The following is an 18,164-nucleotide window of genomic DNA, read 5'->3' as shown; positions in this document are numbered from 1 at the left end:
CTCTTCTTATAACACTTCTGCTTTGTAAAAGCCTCTCATAAGCTAACTTTTTCTCTTTTATCACACCCTTTACTTCATCATTCCACCAATCACTCCTCTTTCCTCCTGCACCCACCCTCCTATAACCACAAACTTCTGCCCCACATTCTAATACTGCATTTTTAAAACTATTCCAACCCCCTTCATCTCCCCCACTACTCATACATGCACCAGCCCACCTTTCTGCCAATAGTTGCTTATATCTCACCCGAACTTCCTCCTCCCTTAGTTTATACACTTTCACCTCCCTCTTGCTTGTTGTTGCCATTTTCCCCTTTTCCCATCTACCTCTTACTCTAACTGTAGCTACAACTAAATAATGATCCGATATATCAGTTGCCCCTCTATAAACGTGTACATCCTGGAGGCTACCCATCAACCTTTTATCCACCAATACATAAAATAACAAACTACTTTCATTATGTGCTATATCATATCTTGCATATTTATTTATCCTCTTCTTCATAAAATATGTATTACTTGCTACCAAACCTCTTTCTATAAATAGCTCAATTAAAGGTTCCCCATTTTCATTTACCCCTGGCACCTCAAATTTACCTACTACTCCCTCCACAACATTTTTGCCTACTTTAGCATTGAAATCCCCAACCACCATTACTCTCACACTTGGTTCAAAACTCCCCACGCATTCACTCAACATTTCCCAAAATCTCTCTCTCTCCTCTACACTTCTCTCTTTTCCAGGTGCATATATGCTTATTATAACCCACTTTTCACATCCAACCTTTATTTTACTCCACATAATCCTTGAATTAATACATTTATAGTCCCTCTTTTCCTGCCATTACTTATTCTTCAACATTATTGCTACTCCTTCTTTAGCTCTAACTCTATTTGAAGCCCCTGACCTAATCCCATTTATTCCTCTCCACTGAAACTCTCCCACCCCCTTCAGCTTTGTTTCACTTAAAGCCAGGACATCCAGCTTCTTCCCATTCATAACATCCACAATCATCTCTTTCTTATCATTCGCACATCCACGCACATTCAGACCCCACTTTGACAGTTTTCTTCTTCTTATTGTTTTTAGTAATTATTACAGGAAAAGGGGTTACTAGCCCATTGTTCCCGGCATTTTAGTTGACTTTTACAACACACATGGCTTGTGGAGGAAAGATTCTTATTCCACTTCCCCATGGATATAAAAGGAAAAGTAATAAGACCAAGAACTATTAAGATAAAATCAAAGAAAACTCAGATGAATGTGTATAAACGTGTACTTGTATGTGTAGTGTGACCTAAGTGTAAGTAGAAGTAGCAAGACGTACCTGTAATCTTGCATGTTTATGAGACAGACAAAAGACACCAGCAATCCTACCATCATGTAAAACAATTGCAGGCTTTCGTTTCACACTCACTTGGCCGGACAGTAGTACCCCCCTGGGTGGTTGCTGTCTACCAACCTACTACTACAACTCTCCCAAATAATGTATTATATGAACTCTAGTCTATTAAAGATCTTCCAATCCATGAAATATTACTGTTTGAACTATTAATTGTAATACTGTTTTTACGTGTAACTTCAAGATTATTATTCTTATAAACCTCCACCTTGACTACCTTGCATTAGTATTAAGGTTAAATAAAGATTTATTAAAAAGTTAACCACTCTTATCTTGTCTAGATTTAAATAGTTATTATGTACTAGGATTAGTCTGCCCGAAATGCCTCAGCCTGATAGTGGCTTTCTTTGTACTTAACCCTTTGACTGTTTACGCCGTATATATACGTCTTATGCGCCACTGTTTCTGACGTATTAATACGCGTAAATTCTAGTGGCTTCAAATCTAGCGGGAGAAAGCTGGTAGGCCCAAATGTGAGAGAATGGGTCTGTGTGGTCAGTGTGCACCACATAAAAAAAATCCTGCAGCACGCAGTGTGTAAGGAGAAAAAAAAACCTGACCGTTTATTTGGATTAAAACGCCGATTTTGAGGTGTATTTTCGTATAGTATTTATCGTTGTATTCTCGTTTTCATGGTCTCAAGTGATAAAATGGAAAACATATTACAGAAATAGAGATGATTTTGATTACTTTCATGATGAAAACGACCTTGAAATTGAGCTCAAAGTAACGGAAATGTACGATTTTTACCAATGTTCAAGAGTAAGCAAATCACACCACAAGTCCAATACACATCAACTGGGGAGTCTAATATTCTTTCACTAGTGCACTTATATTATTTATACCATTTTTACAAAAAATGCAGTAGTCTGCATACCAGTAAATTTTGTATTTTTTTGTATGAATAAAAAATCAAAATAGAAAGCCGATACGTATATGTCGCCGAGACCGCTAACTTCGCGGGAGCGTAATTCCATGAGTTTTCGACCAAATTTCATACTTTTGGTGTCATTACCATCGGGAAAAGATTCTCTATCATTTCACTAGAAAAAAATTTTTTTTTTTTTTTTCAAAAATTTGCCGACATAGCATGACAGTTTTAGAAAGGGGCTTGCGACAGTCAAAGGGTTAAGAAACCAAAATTGTAATTACACATTGTAACCTTTACAAAGAAATAAAATCTTTATTCTTTTATTTTATTTTTTTTTATGGTGAAAGTGTTACTTTTTTGGATCACCCTGCCTCTGTGGGAGACGGCCAGTGTGTTAAAAGAAATATAGATGGCCAGTGTGTTAACCCCTTGACTGTCTCAACCCCTAATCCTGAGGTGCCTCCTGGTGTTGCAAAATTAAAAAAAAAAAAATTATTTTTTCTTATGAAATGATAGAGAATCTTTTCCCGATTGTAATGACACCAAAAGAACGGAATTTGATGGAAAACTGTCGGAATTACGCTCTCACGAAGTTAGCGACCTCGGCGATATTTATGAATCGGCGATTTCTCCCATTTTGAGCCCTATTTTCGGCTAATTCCATTGTTCCAGTTGACCAAATTCATAGCTATTTCTTTAGAGCTCCATTTTTTCTATCGATTGAGCACAAGAAACTGCCCATTTACCAATTTCAACTACCCAATAACATGGTCAGAAATTTGCAATTTGGCCAATTTCACGAAAATTAAAAAATATGATAATTTCAAAATAGCGTCCAGAATGAACAATGCAGACATTCCTGGCTCTAAAATAACGTTTTCTTTGCTCATCAGTCATGTCTCCAGGCCCCTCTGATATTACTCTTGCTTTCTATTTTGAATTTTTATTCAAACAAAAAATAGAAGATTTACTGTTATGCAGACTACTGCAATACTGTAATAAGTGTACAAATAATGTCAACCCATTCATGACTGCATATTAGAATGGCTACCTGGACATTTATTGGAAAATGACATCATTTGTTTTACTTTTGAACATCGGCAAAAATCAAACATTTCCCCTAATTTGAGCTCCATTTCAAGGTTCTTTTCATAGTAAAACAAATCAAAATTACCTCTGTTTCTATAATATGTTTTCCATTCTATCAAATGAGACCAAGAAAACGAGAATACAATCATAAATACTATACGAAAATAGACTACAAAGTCGGCATTTTAATAAAAAAAAAACAGTAGCAGTTTTTTTTTCTCATTATGCACTGCATGCTACAGGATTTTTTTTATATGGTGCACACTGACCACACAGACCCATTCTCTCACATGTGGGCCTACCAGCTTTCTCCTGCTTGATATGAAGCCGCTAGAATTTACGAGTATGTATACGTCAAACACGGTGGCTCGTAAGACGTATATATACGACCAAAACAGTCAAAGGGTTAAAAGAAATATGTGTTTTCTTTACATATTTTTTTTTTTTTTAACAAGTCGGCCGTCTCCCACCGAGGCAGGGTGACATTACATAATTATTACATAATATTTACATAATATGGTTGTTATATCAGATTACAATAGGTGGTTTAAATTACAGTTGGGAAGGTAGTAATTGAATATGTTAGCATTTTAAAATATGTATAATTGACTTAGTAAATGTTTTTGATCATGACACAAAGTTTTACGTATAATTTAAGATAATCCAACACTCTTCATTTATTCAGTCATTCATTACTTTTTAAGTATGCAGATCCTCCCCAACTTACGTCCAAGCTCCATTCTGACCAATCGGTCGGATCTCAGAATGGTCAATTTGATCTTAGAATGTACAGGTGTGGGAATTATGTTAGCTCTATGATTATCTTGTTTTTTATCAGCCTGCTTTATTACCTTAAACTTCATTACTCACAAACTAATGTTCCTTACTTGTTGGTATCATTCGTAGGCTTCACAAATGAAAATGCTGTATGGAATGTAGCCTAGGCTAGGCCTAGGCTAGCACTGGCAGACATATGACCAAGGGTAATTTCTACATTTACATACATATTTATTATTTTTCTAATTTATGGTGTGTTTTTTTCATTTGTACGTGCAGATGAACATAAGTAGCATATGTCGGAAGTTGGAGAGGATCTGTTTAGCAATAGCTTACCTAGTAGTACAGTTGCTCAATGTGTGTGTCCTAGGATTGGCAGAGAACATGCATTGTTTTTTTGTACAAATAGGTGATTGTAGTTAAATAATTTTATATAAATTATCTACTGCAATACAGAATAGTATTAGCAAGCTCTTCAGGATTGTTTATGCGTTGTTAAACCATCCATTCATTTTATGTAGTAATAAAATATACATTTCTTGCTTTTAGGCAATGATGTGGACTCAGTTGATATTGCCACAAGAGTTGCAATGGTGCGATTTTTCAACTCACAAAACATTCTTGCCAATTTCACGGAACACACTCGCACTCTTCGTCTGTACCCAAGACCTGTGGTAGCTTTCCAGATAAACTCTTTCTTGAGGTCCAGACCCAGAGCAACACCTTTCCTCAACATGTTTGCTCGTACACAGGTGAGTTTTTTCTATATTTCATCCATTTTTTTAACGAAATGGCCATCTCCCGTCAAGGCAGGGTAACCCAAAGAAGGAAACTCACTCGTTAACATTCACTAAATTACCTTCTTTTCAGAAGTGTGCTGATATTACAATCACATTAGCCTCTGCTGACTGCAATATCTCCACCTCTCCTTCAGAGTGCAGGCACTGCCTGTTTCACCTCCAGGATTCAAGTCTGGCCAACCAGTTTCCCTGAATCCTTTAATGCAAGTTACCCTGCTCACACTTTGAGAGCACATCCATTAGAAAGACTTTTTTTTTTTTTTTACATGTTGGCCATCTCCCACCAAGGCAGGGTGACCCAAAAGAAAGAAAAACCCCCCAAAAAAGAAGAAAAACTTTCATCATCATTCAACACTTTCACCATCACTCATACATAATCACTGTCTTTGCAGAGGCATCCACATATGACAGTTCAGATAAGATAAGATAAGATAAGATTTCGTTCGGATTTTTAACCCCGGAGGGTTAGCCACCCAGGATAACCCAAGAAAGTCAGTGCGTCATCGAGGACTGTCTAACTTATTTCCATTGGGGTCCTTAATCTTGTCCCCCAGGATGCGACCCACACCAGTCGACTAACACCCAGGTACCTATTTGCTGCTAGGTGAACAGGACAACAGGTGTAAGGAAACGTGTCGAAATGTTTCCACCCGCCGGGAATCGAACCCTGGCCCTCCGTGTGTGAAGCGGGAGCTTTAGCCACCAGGCCACCGGGCCACCGGGCCAGATATCCCTCCAAACTGCCAATATCCCAAACCCCTCCTTTAAAGTGAAGGCATTGTACTTCCCATTTCCAGGACTCAAATTCGGCTAACCAGTTTCCCTGAATCCTTCACAAAATATTACCCTGCTCACACTCCAATAGCTTGTCAGGTCCTAAAAACCACTTGTCTCCATTCACTCCTATCTAACACGCTCATGCACACTTGCTGGAAGTTCAAGCCCTTTGCCCACAAAACCTTCTTTACCCCCTCCCTCCATTCTTTTCAGGGCTGACCCCTACCTCGCCTTCCTTCCCCTACAGATTTTTTTTTTTTTAACAAGTTGGCCGTCTCCCACCGAGGCAGGGTGACCCAACAAGAAAGAAAATCCCCAAAAAGAAAATACTCTCATCATTATTCAACACTTACACCTCACTCATACATAATCACTGTTTTTGCAGAGATGTCCAGAACACAACAGTTTAGAAGCATATACATATGTACGTATGAAGATATACAACATATCCCTCCAAACTGCCTATATCCCAAATCATTCTACTTTGTTCCATTCTCTCTAAATGATCAAACCATCTCAACAGCTCCTCTTCAGCTCTCTGACTAATACTTTTAGTAACTCCACATCTCCTAATGTCCACACTACGAATTCTCTGCATAATATTTACACGACACATTGCCCTTAGATAGGACATGACTGCCTCCAGCTGCCTCCTCACTGCAGCATTTACAACCCATGCTTCACGCCCATATAAGAGTGTGGGTACAACTATACTCTCATACATCTCCTTTGCCTCCATGGATAACATTTTTTGTCTCCACAGATACCTCAATGTACCATTCACCTTTTTTCCTGCATCAATTCACTGACAAATCAACTCCCAAATATCTGAAAACATTCACTTCTTCCATACTCCCTCCTTCTAATGTGATATCCAGTTTTGCTTCATCTAAATTGTTTAATACCCTCATTACCTAATACAAATTTATTCTCACTGTATTATAGTAACAAGTTAAATATCACGGATTTATTAGTGAAGGGGATGGAATACGTGTTTGCATTTGTTTTGATTTTAAAATGCCATGGAAAATTATAAAAGTCTTACTTAAATTAATAATAGAAGGAAGCTGAAATTTTTCCCTCGGCCGACTTGTTGATAAAAAAAATTTAATAAAATGACTGAATGACTGTGTAACACTGTATTGTGCTTATTGTATTATGTAAATCAGATTTCTTTGAGTTGCTTTATTAGTATAAGTTTTTGGGGTGACCTGATCTTGATGGGAGATGGTTGGTGTTAAAAAAAGTAAAATCTCTTCCAGTGTAAGGATTATAAGCATTGTTATGTTTCCATGCCAGTAATGGATTGCTGTTTTTATTATGTACATTAATTTTGAAGGTGGATGGTTGCTACCATTAATAATAATAATAATAATAATTTTTATTTTGACATGATACATGATTATACAAAGGAATATAATAGTTGGGTATACATGCCAAAAGCCCCTTTCTATGCAGTGCATTTTGGGATCTAAGCCAGTGGTTGTTAACCTTTTTTTTTGGGTAGCGACCCAAAATCCTGTCGAAAATCTACTATTATATGTAAAGTACTAAACCCATGTGGGTTATTCATTGCAAGATGTGGTGGAAGCTTTATCCTCCATCCACTGAGCACCAGACAGATGCTCTTCCTGTTTGTACTCATCTATCTGCCCAAAATGCCTCGGTATGATAGTGGCTATCTTTGTACTTAGCAAATCAAAATTGTAATTACACATTGTAACCTTTACAGAGAAATAAACTTTACTTTACTAATTTGCAACAACAGTGAAAAATTATCTAGGTAAATGGCATTATTTTATTAATGTTATTAATAAAAGGAAATCATAATGAATATCCATAAGAAATATAACAGCTATTCAGTAGGTGGATTGGGGTATCAGTAGAGATGTATCAATAATCACTGAGATTCCTGGCACTGCATACTTTTAAGGAGCTCCTTAAATCAGGGTGATTTAGATGACAGACTGCATCTTATGTGAACATCACCTTTTATTAATGGTAAGAATGAGTTGCACATTTCCATATATTTGATCATCATAATGTAATTCAGAAATAATAATTTGTATTTGCAGGCAGTAGAATTTCTAGCAGAGTGGTCCCTAACCCCTTCAAATATGGCCTTTCTAAGGGTAAACACCGGAGTCTTTGATCCTACGTTAATAGGCGATAAGAGCAAGTGGTATGCCCACACCCTTGAGCCCATTGGATTCCGTGTTTGGCAGGATGGCAGCTCCCTTGGTGCAACCCTGAGAGCAGGCACACGCGTTGACAATCCTCCCACTGGTTTGTTCACTTTTTTAGTGTTCATTATTAATGTTATTTTTATTTGTGGGGCTTTTGGGTGCTGATGGAGTTTGATAGTTTTCCTTGCTGCCCTTGGTGCCAGGCTTGTGTGAATTGTCTAGAATTTAATTGAATGATGGCAGTTTTTTGTTGAGTTACAATGGTTTTAAGGTAATTTGCTGGTAAGGATAGATTATAGAGTAGTATAAAGTGAGTAATATTGTTTGAGGTACATAATAATGTATATCTGAATGAATGAATGCTGTTTTAGAAATATTCTTAGATGTATGCTGTTTTTTTTTTTTAAACAAGTCGGCCATCTCCCACTGAGGCAGGGTGACCCAAAAAGAAAGAAAATCCCCAAAAAGAAAATACTTTCATCATCATTCAACACTTTCACCTCACTCACACATAATTACTGTTTTTGCAGAGGTGCTCAGAACACAACAGTTTAGCAGCATATACGTATAAAGATACACAACATATCCCTCCAAGCTGCTAATATCCCGAAACCCCTCCTTTAGAGTGCAGGCATTGTACTTCCCATTTCCAGGACTCAAGTCCGGCTATATAAAAATAACCGGTTTCCCTGAATCCCTTCACTAAATATTACCCTGCTCACACTCCAACAGATCATCAGGTCCCAAATACCATTCATCTCCATTCACTCCTATCGAACACGCTCATACACGCCTGCTGGAAGTCCAAGCCCCTCGCCCACGAAACCTCCCTTACCCCTTCCTTCCAACCTTTTCGAGGACGCCCCCTACCCCGCCTTCCTTCCCCTACAGATTTATATGCTCTCCATGTCATTCTACTTTGATCCATTCTCTCTAAATGACCAAACCACCTCAACAACTCCTCTTCAGCCCTCTGACTAATACTTTTATTAACTCCACACTTTCTCCTAATTTCCACACTCCGAATTTTCTGCATAATATTTACACCACACATTGCCCTTAAACAGGACATCTCCACTGCCTCTAACCACCTCCTCGCTGCTGCATTCACAACCCAAGCTTCACACCCATATAAAAGTGTTGGTACTACTATGCTTTCATAACACTTATATGCACTAATTCCAGGCTTACTTGACCAAAAGAAACTGAATTTTATGAAATTCTCTTTGCTTGTTACTTGATTTTTGTTCTTTTTGGATATTTCAGATGAGAGTGGGAGTGACTCAGAGGGTGGGGAAAGCACCAGTAGCTCCTATTCTTCTTTAAGTGATTTTGTGTCAGAAATGCAGTCTTCTGACCTCTCCCCAGGTACTACTCAATGAAATATTTAATTGTTGATAAGTTATATTACATTTTGTTGCTCAGCACCCTTATTATATAAGTTCTTCATTCTGTTTTTTAAAAGCATTTCTGTATGAAGTTTAGGAACCAGTCATTGTATTTGGTGTTAAATGTGCAGTTTTAAGCAGTTCTCACCAACCTGTCTTCCAATAAGTTTTCATTTTATCAAACTTTACAATGCATTGATTAGTACACAGTTCATCCAGAAAAATTATATACAGTATTAGTTTTTCTAGGTTAGGTTAGGCTAACCTGGTATATCATGAATTAACATATACGTACGTATTTATATACGTAGGTGGGGATATAGTTTTGGAGTGGTTGGTGCAATTATTTAATAAATGTATGGAAGAGGGTAAGGTACCTAGGGATTGGCAGAGAGCATGCATAGTTCCTTTGTATAAAGGCAAAGGGGATAAAAGAGAGTGCAAAAATTATAGGGGGATAAGTCTGCTGAGTATACCTGGTAAAGTGTATGGTAGAGTTATTATTGAAAGAATTAAGAGTAAGACGGAGAATAGGATAGCAGATGAACAAGGAGGCTTTAGGAAAGGTAGGGGGTGTGTGGACCAGGTGTTTACAGTGAAACATATAAGTGAACAGTATTTAGATAAGGCTAAAGAGGTCTTTGTGGCATTTATGGATTTGGAAAAGGCGTATGACAGGGTGGATAGGGGGGCAATGTGGCAGATGTTGCAAGTGTATGGTGTAGGAGGTAGGTTACTGAAAGCAGTGAAGAGTTTTTACGAGGATAGTGAGGCTGAAGTTAGAGTATGTAGGAAAGAGGGAAATTATTTCCCAGTAAAAGTAGGCCTTAGACAAGGATGTGTGATGTCACCGTGGTTGTTTAATATTTTTATAGATGGGGTTGTAAGAGAAGTAAATACGAGGGTCTTGGCAAGAGGCGTGGAGTTAAAAGATAAAGAATCACACACAAAGTGGGAGTTGTCACAGCTGCTCTTTGCTGATGACACTGTGCTCTTGGGAGATTCTGAAGAGAAGTTGCAGAGATTGGTGGATGAATTTGGTAGGGTGTGCAAAAGAAGAAAATTAAAGGTGAATACAGGAAAGAGTAAGGTTATGAGGATAACTAAAAGATTAGGTGATGAAAGATTGAATATCAGATTGGAGGGAGAGAGTATGGAGGAGGTGAATGTATTCAGATATTTGGGAGTGGACGTGTCAGCGGATGGGTCTATGAAAGATGAGGTGAATCATAGAATTGATGAGGGGAAAAGAGTGAGTGGTGCACTTAGGAGTCTGTGGAGACAAAGAACTTTGTCCTTGGAGGCAAAGAGGGGAATGTATGAGAGTATAGTTTTTACCAACGCTCTTATATGGGTGTGAAGCATGGGTGATGAATGTTGCAGCGAGGAGATGGCTGGAGGCAGTGGAGATGTCATGTCTGAGAGCAATGTGTGGTGTGAATATAATGCAGAGAATTCATAGTTTGGAAGTTAGGAGGAGGTGCGGGATTACCAAAACTGTTGTCCAGAGGGCTGAGGAAGGGTTGTTGAGGTGGTTCGGACATGTAGAGAGAATGGAGCGAAACAGAATGACTTCAAGAGTGTATCAGTCTGTAGTGGAAGGAAGGCGGGGTAGGGGTCGGCCTAGGAAAGGTTGGAGAGAGGGGGTAAAGGAGGTTTTGTGTGCGAGGGGCTTGGACTTCCAGCAGGCATGCGTGAGCGTGTTTGATAGGAGTGAATGGAGACAAATGGTTTTTAATACTTGACGTGCTGTTGGAGTGTGAGCAAAGTAACATTTATGAAGGGGTTCAGGGAAACCGGCAGGCCGGACTTGAGTCCTGGAGATGGGAAGTACAGTGCCTGCACTCTGAAGGAGGGGTGTTAATGTTGCATTTAAAAAACTGTAGTGTAAAGCACCCTTCTGGCAAGACAGTGATGGAGTGAATGATGGTGAAAGTTTTTCTTTTTCGGGCCACCCTGCCTTGGTGGGAATCGGCCAGTGTGATAATAAAAGATAATAAATTTATATATAGCTAACCACTAATTACACAATTACATAAACTAAGTATATTAAGGAAAGGTTTAGCTTCAATAAATTGGTTGAATAAGGTTTCACTGGTAGGTGATAGCACATGAGCAGTTTACCTATATATGAGTGGTGGTATATTGGCTCTTCCTCGTGCTTTGCTTTTTACCGGATTTGTATCGAAGTTAATTCTATAGAATTAGCCTGTATCGCCTTTTATGTCTTTGAACCTGTTAGCATAATACAGTTGTTTGAATTTTTTTATTGACCTGGTGAACTTCATTGTATTTATTTTTTGCTAGGTTTTGGGCATGAAGCCTATTCTGTATTTTTTTTCTTAGGCAAACATTTTGTCAGTGGAATTGAGGCTGCTGTTGATTAGCTATAGGCTGGTTAATCTTTTGAACCTGTTGGCTTTCAGGATGTGGAGCAGCAACAGAAAAAGAGAAAGCTACATTATCGTCTGGTCTAGACCCTCGATCTGTCTTTCACCCTCCATCCTGTCTTCAGCTCCCTGGAGCTGCTTCCTCAGATTCTGGTAAGTTGCTGTCCAAAATTTACTCATTTGTTAAGTTATCTTCAGTTTTCCTTGGCATTGTGCCCTCTCTTTCATTTCTTTTAAGTGTACTGTTGTTCAGGTGTAAATCTTCTATGCTCTTCAAGTGTAAATTCTTTTATGGATTCTTTAGCCTAATTTCTCTAATACAGTGGACCCTCGACATTTGATACTAATCCGTTCCTGAGAGCTATCGAATGTCGAAAATATCGAAAGTCGAATTAATTTTCCCCATAAGAAATAATGGAAATCAAATTAATCCATGCAAGACACCCAAAAGTATGAAAAAATAAATTTTGCCACATGAAATATTAAGTTTAATGCAATAGAATAATTGCAATAACAACAATAACAATAGAATAATTGACACTTACCTTTAATGAAGATCTGGTGATGATTGATGGGATGGGAGGAGGGGAGAGTGGGGATGGTGTTAGTGTTTAGAAGGGGAAGCCCCTTCCATTAGGACTTGAGGTAGCAAGTCCTTTTTCGGGGTTACTTCCCTTCTTTTAATGCCACTAGGACCAGCTTGAGAGTCACTGGACCTCTGTCGCCGTTCCTTCAAGATTTGTCTAAAATGGGCCATAACATTGTCATTGTAATAGTCACCAGCACAGCTTGCAATAGCTGTGTTAGGGTGATTTTCATCCATAAAGGTTTGCAGTTCAACCCACTTTGCACACATTTCCTTAATTTTTGAAGGAGGCACAATGGATTCCACAACTGGCATAGGCTTCTCAGGGTTAGCCCCAAACCCTTCAAAATCTTTCTTAATTTCCATACTAATTCTCACCCTTTTTACCACAGGGATGGCACTAGAAGCTTTCTTGGGGCCCATGGTGACTTATTTTGCAGAAACAAGCACCAAAAACAGTGATAATATGGATAATATGGAATGTACCGAATGTATCCTTAGATGCACGCACACTAGCTGGCTTGTAAACACTGGCACACACGGGGCAGTTCAGGCCACACGTGGACACATCTCGTACGAATCGTATCGAATGTCGGGCGAAATTTTTGCGTTAAAATGCATCGAATGTCGGATTTATTGAATGTCAATGCCATTGAATGTCGGGGGTCCACTGTATTGTACTTCCCTTTGACTAGTTGTTAGGTAATTGCCTTTCCTTTTACCTCAGTTGCTTGGCCTTTCATTGACATCTTTCTTATTAGATGGTTAGGCAGTAGATTAGCTGCTCCTTTTCTTTTACCATGATCTTTTGATGCTTCAGTGACAGCCATGTAAAAAATTTGATCTCTTTCCTAGCATCACTCAGTATACTCAAACCCTGCCAGTTTGGTTTCAGGCCAAATAAAAATACTAATGCTTGACTTCCATTATGCAGCTCTTGAGAATAATTAATATTCACTGGGCCTCAAAGCTACTGTTAAAAAGCCTCTCTTTACCTTAACCCTTTGGCTGTTGCAACCCCAAATCCTGAAGTGTCTCCTGGTGTCGCAAAATTTTTGGAAATTTTTTTTTTTCTTATGAACTGATAGAGAATCTTTTCCCAATGGTAATGACACCAAAAGTACAAAATTTGATTGAAAACTTACTGAATTACGCTCCCGCGGAGTTAGTGATCTCGGCGATATATACGCATCAGCGATTTCACTGACTTTGAGCCTTATTTTCAGCCAATTCCATTGTTCCAGTTGACCAAACTCATAGCTATTTCTTTAGTACTCCATTTTTTCTATCAATTGAGTACAAGAAACCACCTATTTAACAATTTCAACTACCCAATAAAGTGGTCAGAAATTGGCAACTTGGTCAATTTCACGCAAATTAAAAGAGATGCTAATTTCAAAATAGGGTCCAGAATAAATGATGCAGACATTCTTGGCACTAAAATAACATATCCTCTGTTCATTAGTCATGTCTCCATTCCCCTCTTATATTACTCTTGTTTTCTGTTTTGATATTTTATTCACACAAAAAATAGAAGATTTACTGTTATGCAGACTACTGCATTATTGTAAAAATGGTATAAATAATATCAGTGCACTAGTGAAAGAATATTAGACTCCCCAGTTGGTGTGTATTGGACGTGTGGTGTGATTTGCTTACTCTTGAACATTGGTAAAAATCGAACATTTCTGCTACTTTGAGCTCAATTTCAAGGTCGTTTTCATCGAGAAAATAATCAAAATCATCTCTATTTCTGTAATATGTTTTCCATTCTTATCAAATGAGACCAAGAAAACGAGAATACAACCATAAATACTATACGAAAATACACCTCAAAATCGGTGTTTTAATCCAAAAACACGGTCAGAGTTTTTTTTTTCCCATTATGCACTGCGTGCTGCAAGATCGTTTTTATACAGTGCACACTGAGCACACAGACCCATTCTCTCACATGTGGGCCTACCAGCTTTCTCCTTCTTGATTTGAAGCCACTAGAATTATTGAGTACTATACGTATATACGTCTGAAACACTGGCTCGTAAGACGTTTATATATGGTCGAAACAGTCAAAGGGTTAATGTGATCTTGAAAACTATTTATTATGCCAAATTAATACTGAAACCCTGTCTTTCACCCATTATTTTCCCTGTTCTTGTTCCATCATTGTACCCTGCCTTGACAAAAAAACTGAAAGATAGACTGCAAATCACCCAGAACAAAATGGTAAGATTCATCCTGGACCTAGGTTCAAGAGAACATGTAGGCCAGGATGAATTACAGCAGCTGGATATGCTGAATGTTGAAGACAGAGTAAAACAACTGAAGTTAAATCATGTATTTAAAATTGCTCACAAACAGTGTCCAGAATATCTTGCTGCCAATTTTGTCAAGGTTGGGAACCAAAGCAATCATAGTACTAGGGGGAGAGAGCACAACTTTGTAGTACCCACAGTCAGTGGCCAGGCTTCAAACACCTTTTATTGTACAGCAGTAAAGGAATGGAACAGACTGCCTGCACATGTCAAAGCCAGTCATAGCATGAACCACTTCAAGAAGAGATCCAAGAGGTGTCTGATGAATGTAGCTACAGAAAAGGAGGGGAATGATTTTTTTATTTTTTTAGCTAACACACGTGTAAATTTACCTTATTCCTAGTAATGACTCTCGTATTGTAGATAGTCTTAATGACCCTCGTGTAGTAGATAGTCTTTTTAGTATGATAATAAGATGTTATCTCCATTATAGAATAATAATAAGATACTTGGGACCTGACAATCTGTTGGAGTGTGAGCAGGGTAATATTTAGTGAAGGGATTCAGGGAAACCGGTTATGTTCATATAGTCGGACTTGAGTCCTGGAAATGGGAAGTACAATCCCTGCACTTTAAAGGAGGGGTTTGGGATATTGGCAGTTTGGAGGGATATGTTGTGTATCTTTATACGTATATGCTTCTAAACTGTTGTATTCTGAGCACCTCTGCAAAAGCAGTGATAATGTGTGAGTGTGGTGAAAGTGTTGAATGATGATGAAAGTATTTTCTTTTTGGGGATTTTCTTTCTTTTTTGGGCCACCCTGCCTCGGTGGGAGACGACCAACTTGTTGAAAAAAAAAAAAAAAAAAAATGAGATATCACCTTTATAGTATAATAATAAGGTAAAAGGACCCCAATGGGTTATCCTAGGTACTTTACACATATGCTGCTATGTATGATAATTCTATGTAACTGTATTTGTGTATACCTGAATAAACTTACTTACTTATATCGTTCCTATCTCATCATATTTTGTATCAGTACTATCTCATCATATTTTGTATCAATTCAGGTAACTAGCTTCATCCTTACTGTAATTTTTATTAGAAATTTATTTTGAATTACAAAACAGTATAGTAATATAAACTTTAGTCATTCTTATTCTCGTTCTCACCAGTACTGATGCCAGTACTTTGGCATACCCCTAGTATTTAGTTTTTCACACGTAATTTTGTATTGTGTAAAGAACAGTTAGTCCTATGTTATAACTCTGGCATATGTCAAGCAAACATGAACCGTGTCTTGGTGTTGTCGTCGTATACTATGGGCTTTTAATGTGCTTTCAAGTGTATCCCATTTCTGTATAAACAATGTATCTTGTTAAAATAAACTTGTATCATAGCAGCACCCAGTTAAAATACAATTTCTCACCAGGTATTAAACTTTCTAAAGAACTTGTGTGAAACATTGGCCCTAACATCCCAGCAATACAATGGCACTCCTGGTCTCACATTTTAAATGTTTATTTTTTTGAAATAGGCAATCTTATTCTGTGTTTTATGATGAATAAAATTCTTGCTGTATCTGCTGAATGCAGTTGTCATGGATAAAAATAATAACATTGGATTTTCCACACTCAAGCAGCACTAAGTCATGCCGGATCTATGTCAACATCCTCATCACGATCATCATTGTCCTCTGCTGACCAGAGAGATGACGAGGATGAAGAAACTGGAGAAGGTGTAATGAAGTTGGAAGACGCTGAGAACCTCATAGCACCCACACCCACACTACATCCATTACCTCTCCGCACAGAAACACTGGTAATATGCACCACACTAAACTTATCATGAATTGAAGTGTGGCATAGTATGTGTAGATATAGCTGGGGCTTGCCAGTGTAAGGTCACCAGCTTGGTCCCTTGTTATAGTCACACAGTCTTGTATGCATACATTTTTCTGCTCGAAATGCCTAGGCATGCTATTGGCCTGCTTTGTGATTAATGTTTTATAACATGTAAACTACACATTGTAATCTTTGCAAGGAAATAAACATTTTCATTTTCATTTTTTTATTTGGTAGATTTCCTCTATTGCATGAGATTATTTTATATATGGCTTTAAGGTCAGGTAGTCTCTCCTGACTGACCAGAAAAACAGTGGAAAAAAATAATGACTAATATCAAGAGATGAAATCATTTCTTCATACCATTTTTTTTCCCCATTGAAGATTTCTTTACTGTAATTAACTGATACAGTAGGGCCCCGCTTTTCGGCATTTCGCCTTATGGCGTTCCGCTAATACGGAGATCTCAAATTATGGCCAAAACTTTCTATACGGCAAGCCGTCTTTCAAATACGGTGCTCACCACCCGGTTTGTTTACATTCTCCATGAGCACATCTCTCTATTCTGTCATAATAATCACCATTGGGCACATTAAATGTCTTGTTTTACGTCAATATAGACATTTTCATTAATCCATCTATGATATTTTCTTCAAAATTATATAAGAAACACATTACACAGCATATAAACATTTTATGTTTATATACTATGGAGGTATAGTAGCAGGGCAGAGGGAAAACATTACATCACTTCCCTTAATACATAACGCTTTTGTTTACACTTCTCGGCATGAATTATTCATTACTTCTCCCTTTGTTTAGGATGGCATCTAAAGGTAGTTGTTAGAAACGATTAAACTCAGTGAACATGGTATGTCGATGGTAATAATATGGCTCTGGGCTGCATTAGATATCGTGTAACTATGTAGGTATGTAGCCCAAGCGGACTACATACCTACATTATTATTATAACTGATGATTGTACGTATGTGTACCTGTACCTAAGTATGCCTTCACAAGGCGTCATATCATCTAAAAATAATGTTATATGAGAATGGGAGTGTTTCTCTTTATTTATTCTACTGTATCAACGTGGAGACAACTTGTATACAATGTAAAGTGACGAAAACCAGACATGTTTGCCTAGTTTGTTTACATTATGTGTGGGTGGGGTGGGGAGGGCTGCCCTGGCTGGATTCCATACTTCCCAAACCTGACTTCCTACAAATAAAACTCACCTCTCACCCTACATTAAGACTACAATTTTTTTTTTTTTTTCAACAAGTCAGCCGTCTCCCACTGAGGCAGGGTGACCCAAAAAAGAAAGAAAATCCCCAAAAAGAAAATACTTTCATCATCATTCAACATTTTCACCACACTCGCACATTATCACTGTTTTTGCAGAAGTGCTCAGAATACACAGTTTAGAAGCATACACATATAAAGATACACAACATATCCCTCCAAACTGCCAATATCCCAAACCCCTCCTTTAAAGTGCAGGCATTGTACTTCCCATTTCCAGGACTCAAGTCCGACTATATGAAAATAACCGGTTTCCCTGAATCCCTTCACTAAATATTACCCTGCTCACACTCCAACAGATCGTCAGGTCCCAAGTACCATTCGTCTCCATTCACTCCTATCTAGCACGCTCACGCACGCTTGCTGGAAGTCCAAGCCCCTTGCCCACAAAACCTCCTTTACCCCCTCTCTCCAACCCTTTCGAGGACGACCCCTACCCCGCATCCCTTCCCCTATAGATTTATATGCTTTCCATGTCATTCTACTTTGATCCA

The 18,164-nt window shown here is 38.2% G+C and overlaps 1 protein-coding gene across 18 annotated transcripts in view; it reads left to right on the top strand.

The window, feature by feature from the left end:
• Positions 1 to 18,164, top strand: part of Rab3-GEF (Rab3 GDP-GTP exchange factor) — a 277,389-nt gene that overhangs the window by 105,407 nt on the left and 153,818 nt on the right. For 16 of the 18 annotated variants that reach the window (XM_070092001.1, XM_070092000.1, XM_070092004.1 and 13 more), the window contains 5 exons: positions 4,690 to 4,892; positions 7,793 to 8,003; positions 9,170 to 9,271; positions 11,718 to 11,834; positions 16,161 to 16,342. In XM_070092001.1, the coding sequence (XP_069948102.1) occupies positions 4,690 to 4,892; positions 7,793 to 8,003; positions 9,170 to 9,271; positions 11,718 to 11,834; positions 16,161 to 16,342 (815 nt within the window). The remainder of the gene's footprint in view (positions 1 to 4,689; positions 4,893 to 7,792; positions 8,004 to 9,169; positions 9,272 to 11,717; positions 11,835 to 16,160; positions 16,343 to 18,164) is intronic. The other 2 variants (XM_070092002.1, XM_070092018.1) reach the window with 1 other exon arrangement.

This window comes from Cherax quadricarinatus, chromosome 38 (assembly GCF_038502225.1).
Source record: "Cherax quadricarinatus isolate ZL_2023a chromosome 38, ASM3850222v1, whole genome shotgun sequence".
NCBI classification, from domain to species: domain Eukaryota; kingdom Metazoa; phylum Arthropoda; class Malacostraca; order Decapoda; family Parastacidae; genus Cherax; species Cherax quadricarinatus.
Note: the sequence above shows the minus strand (reverse complement) of the source record. Positions and strands in the feature narration are given on the sequence as shown.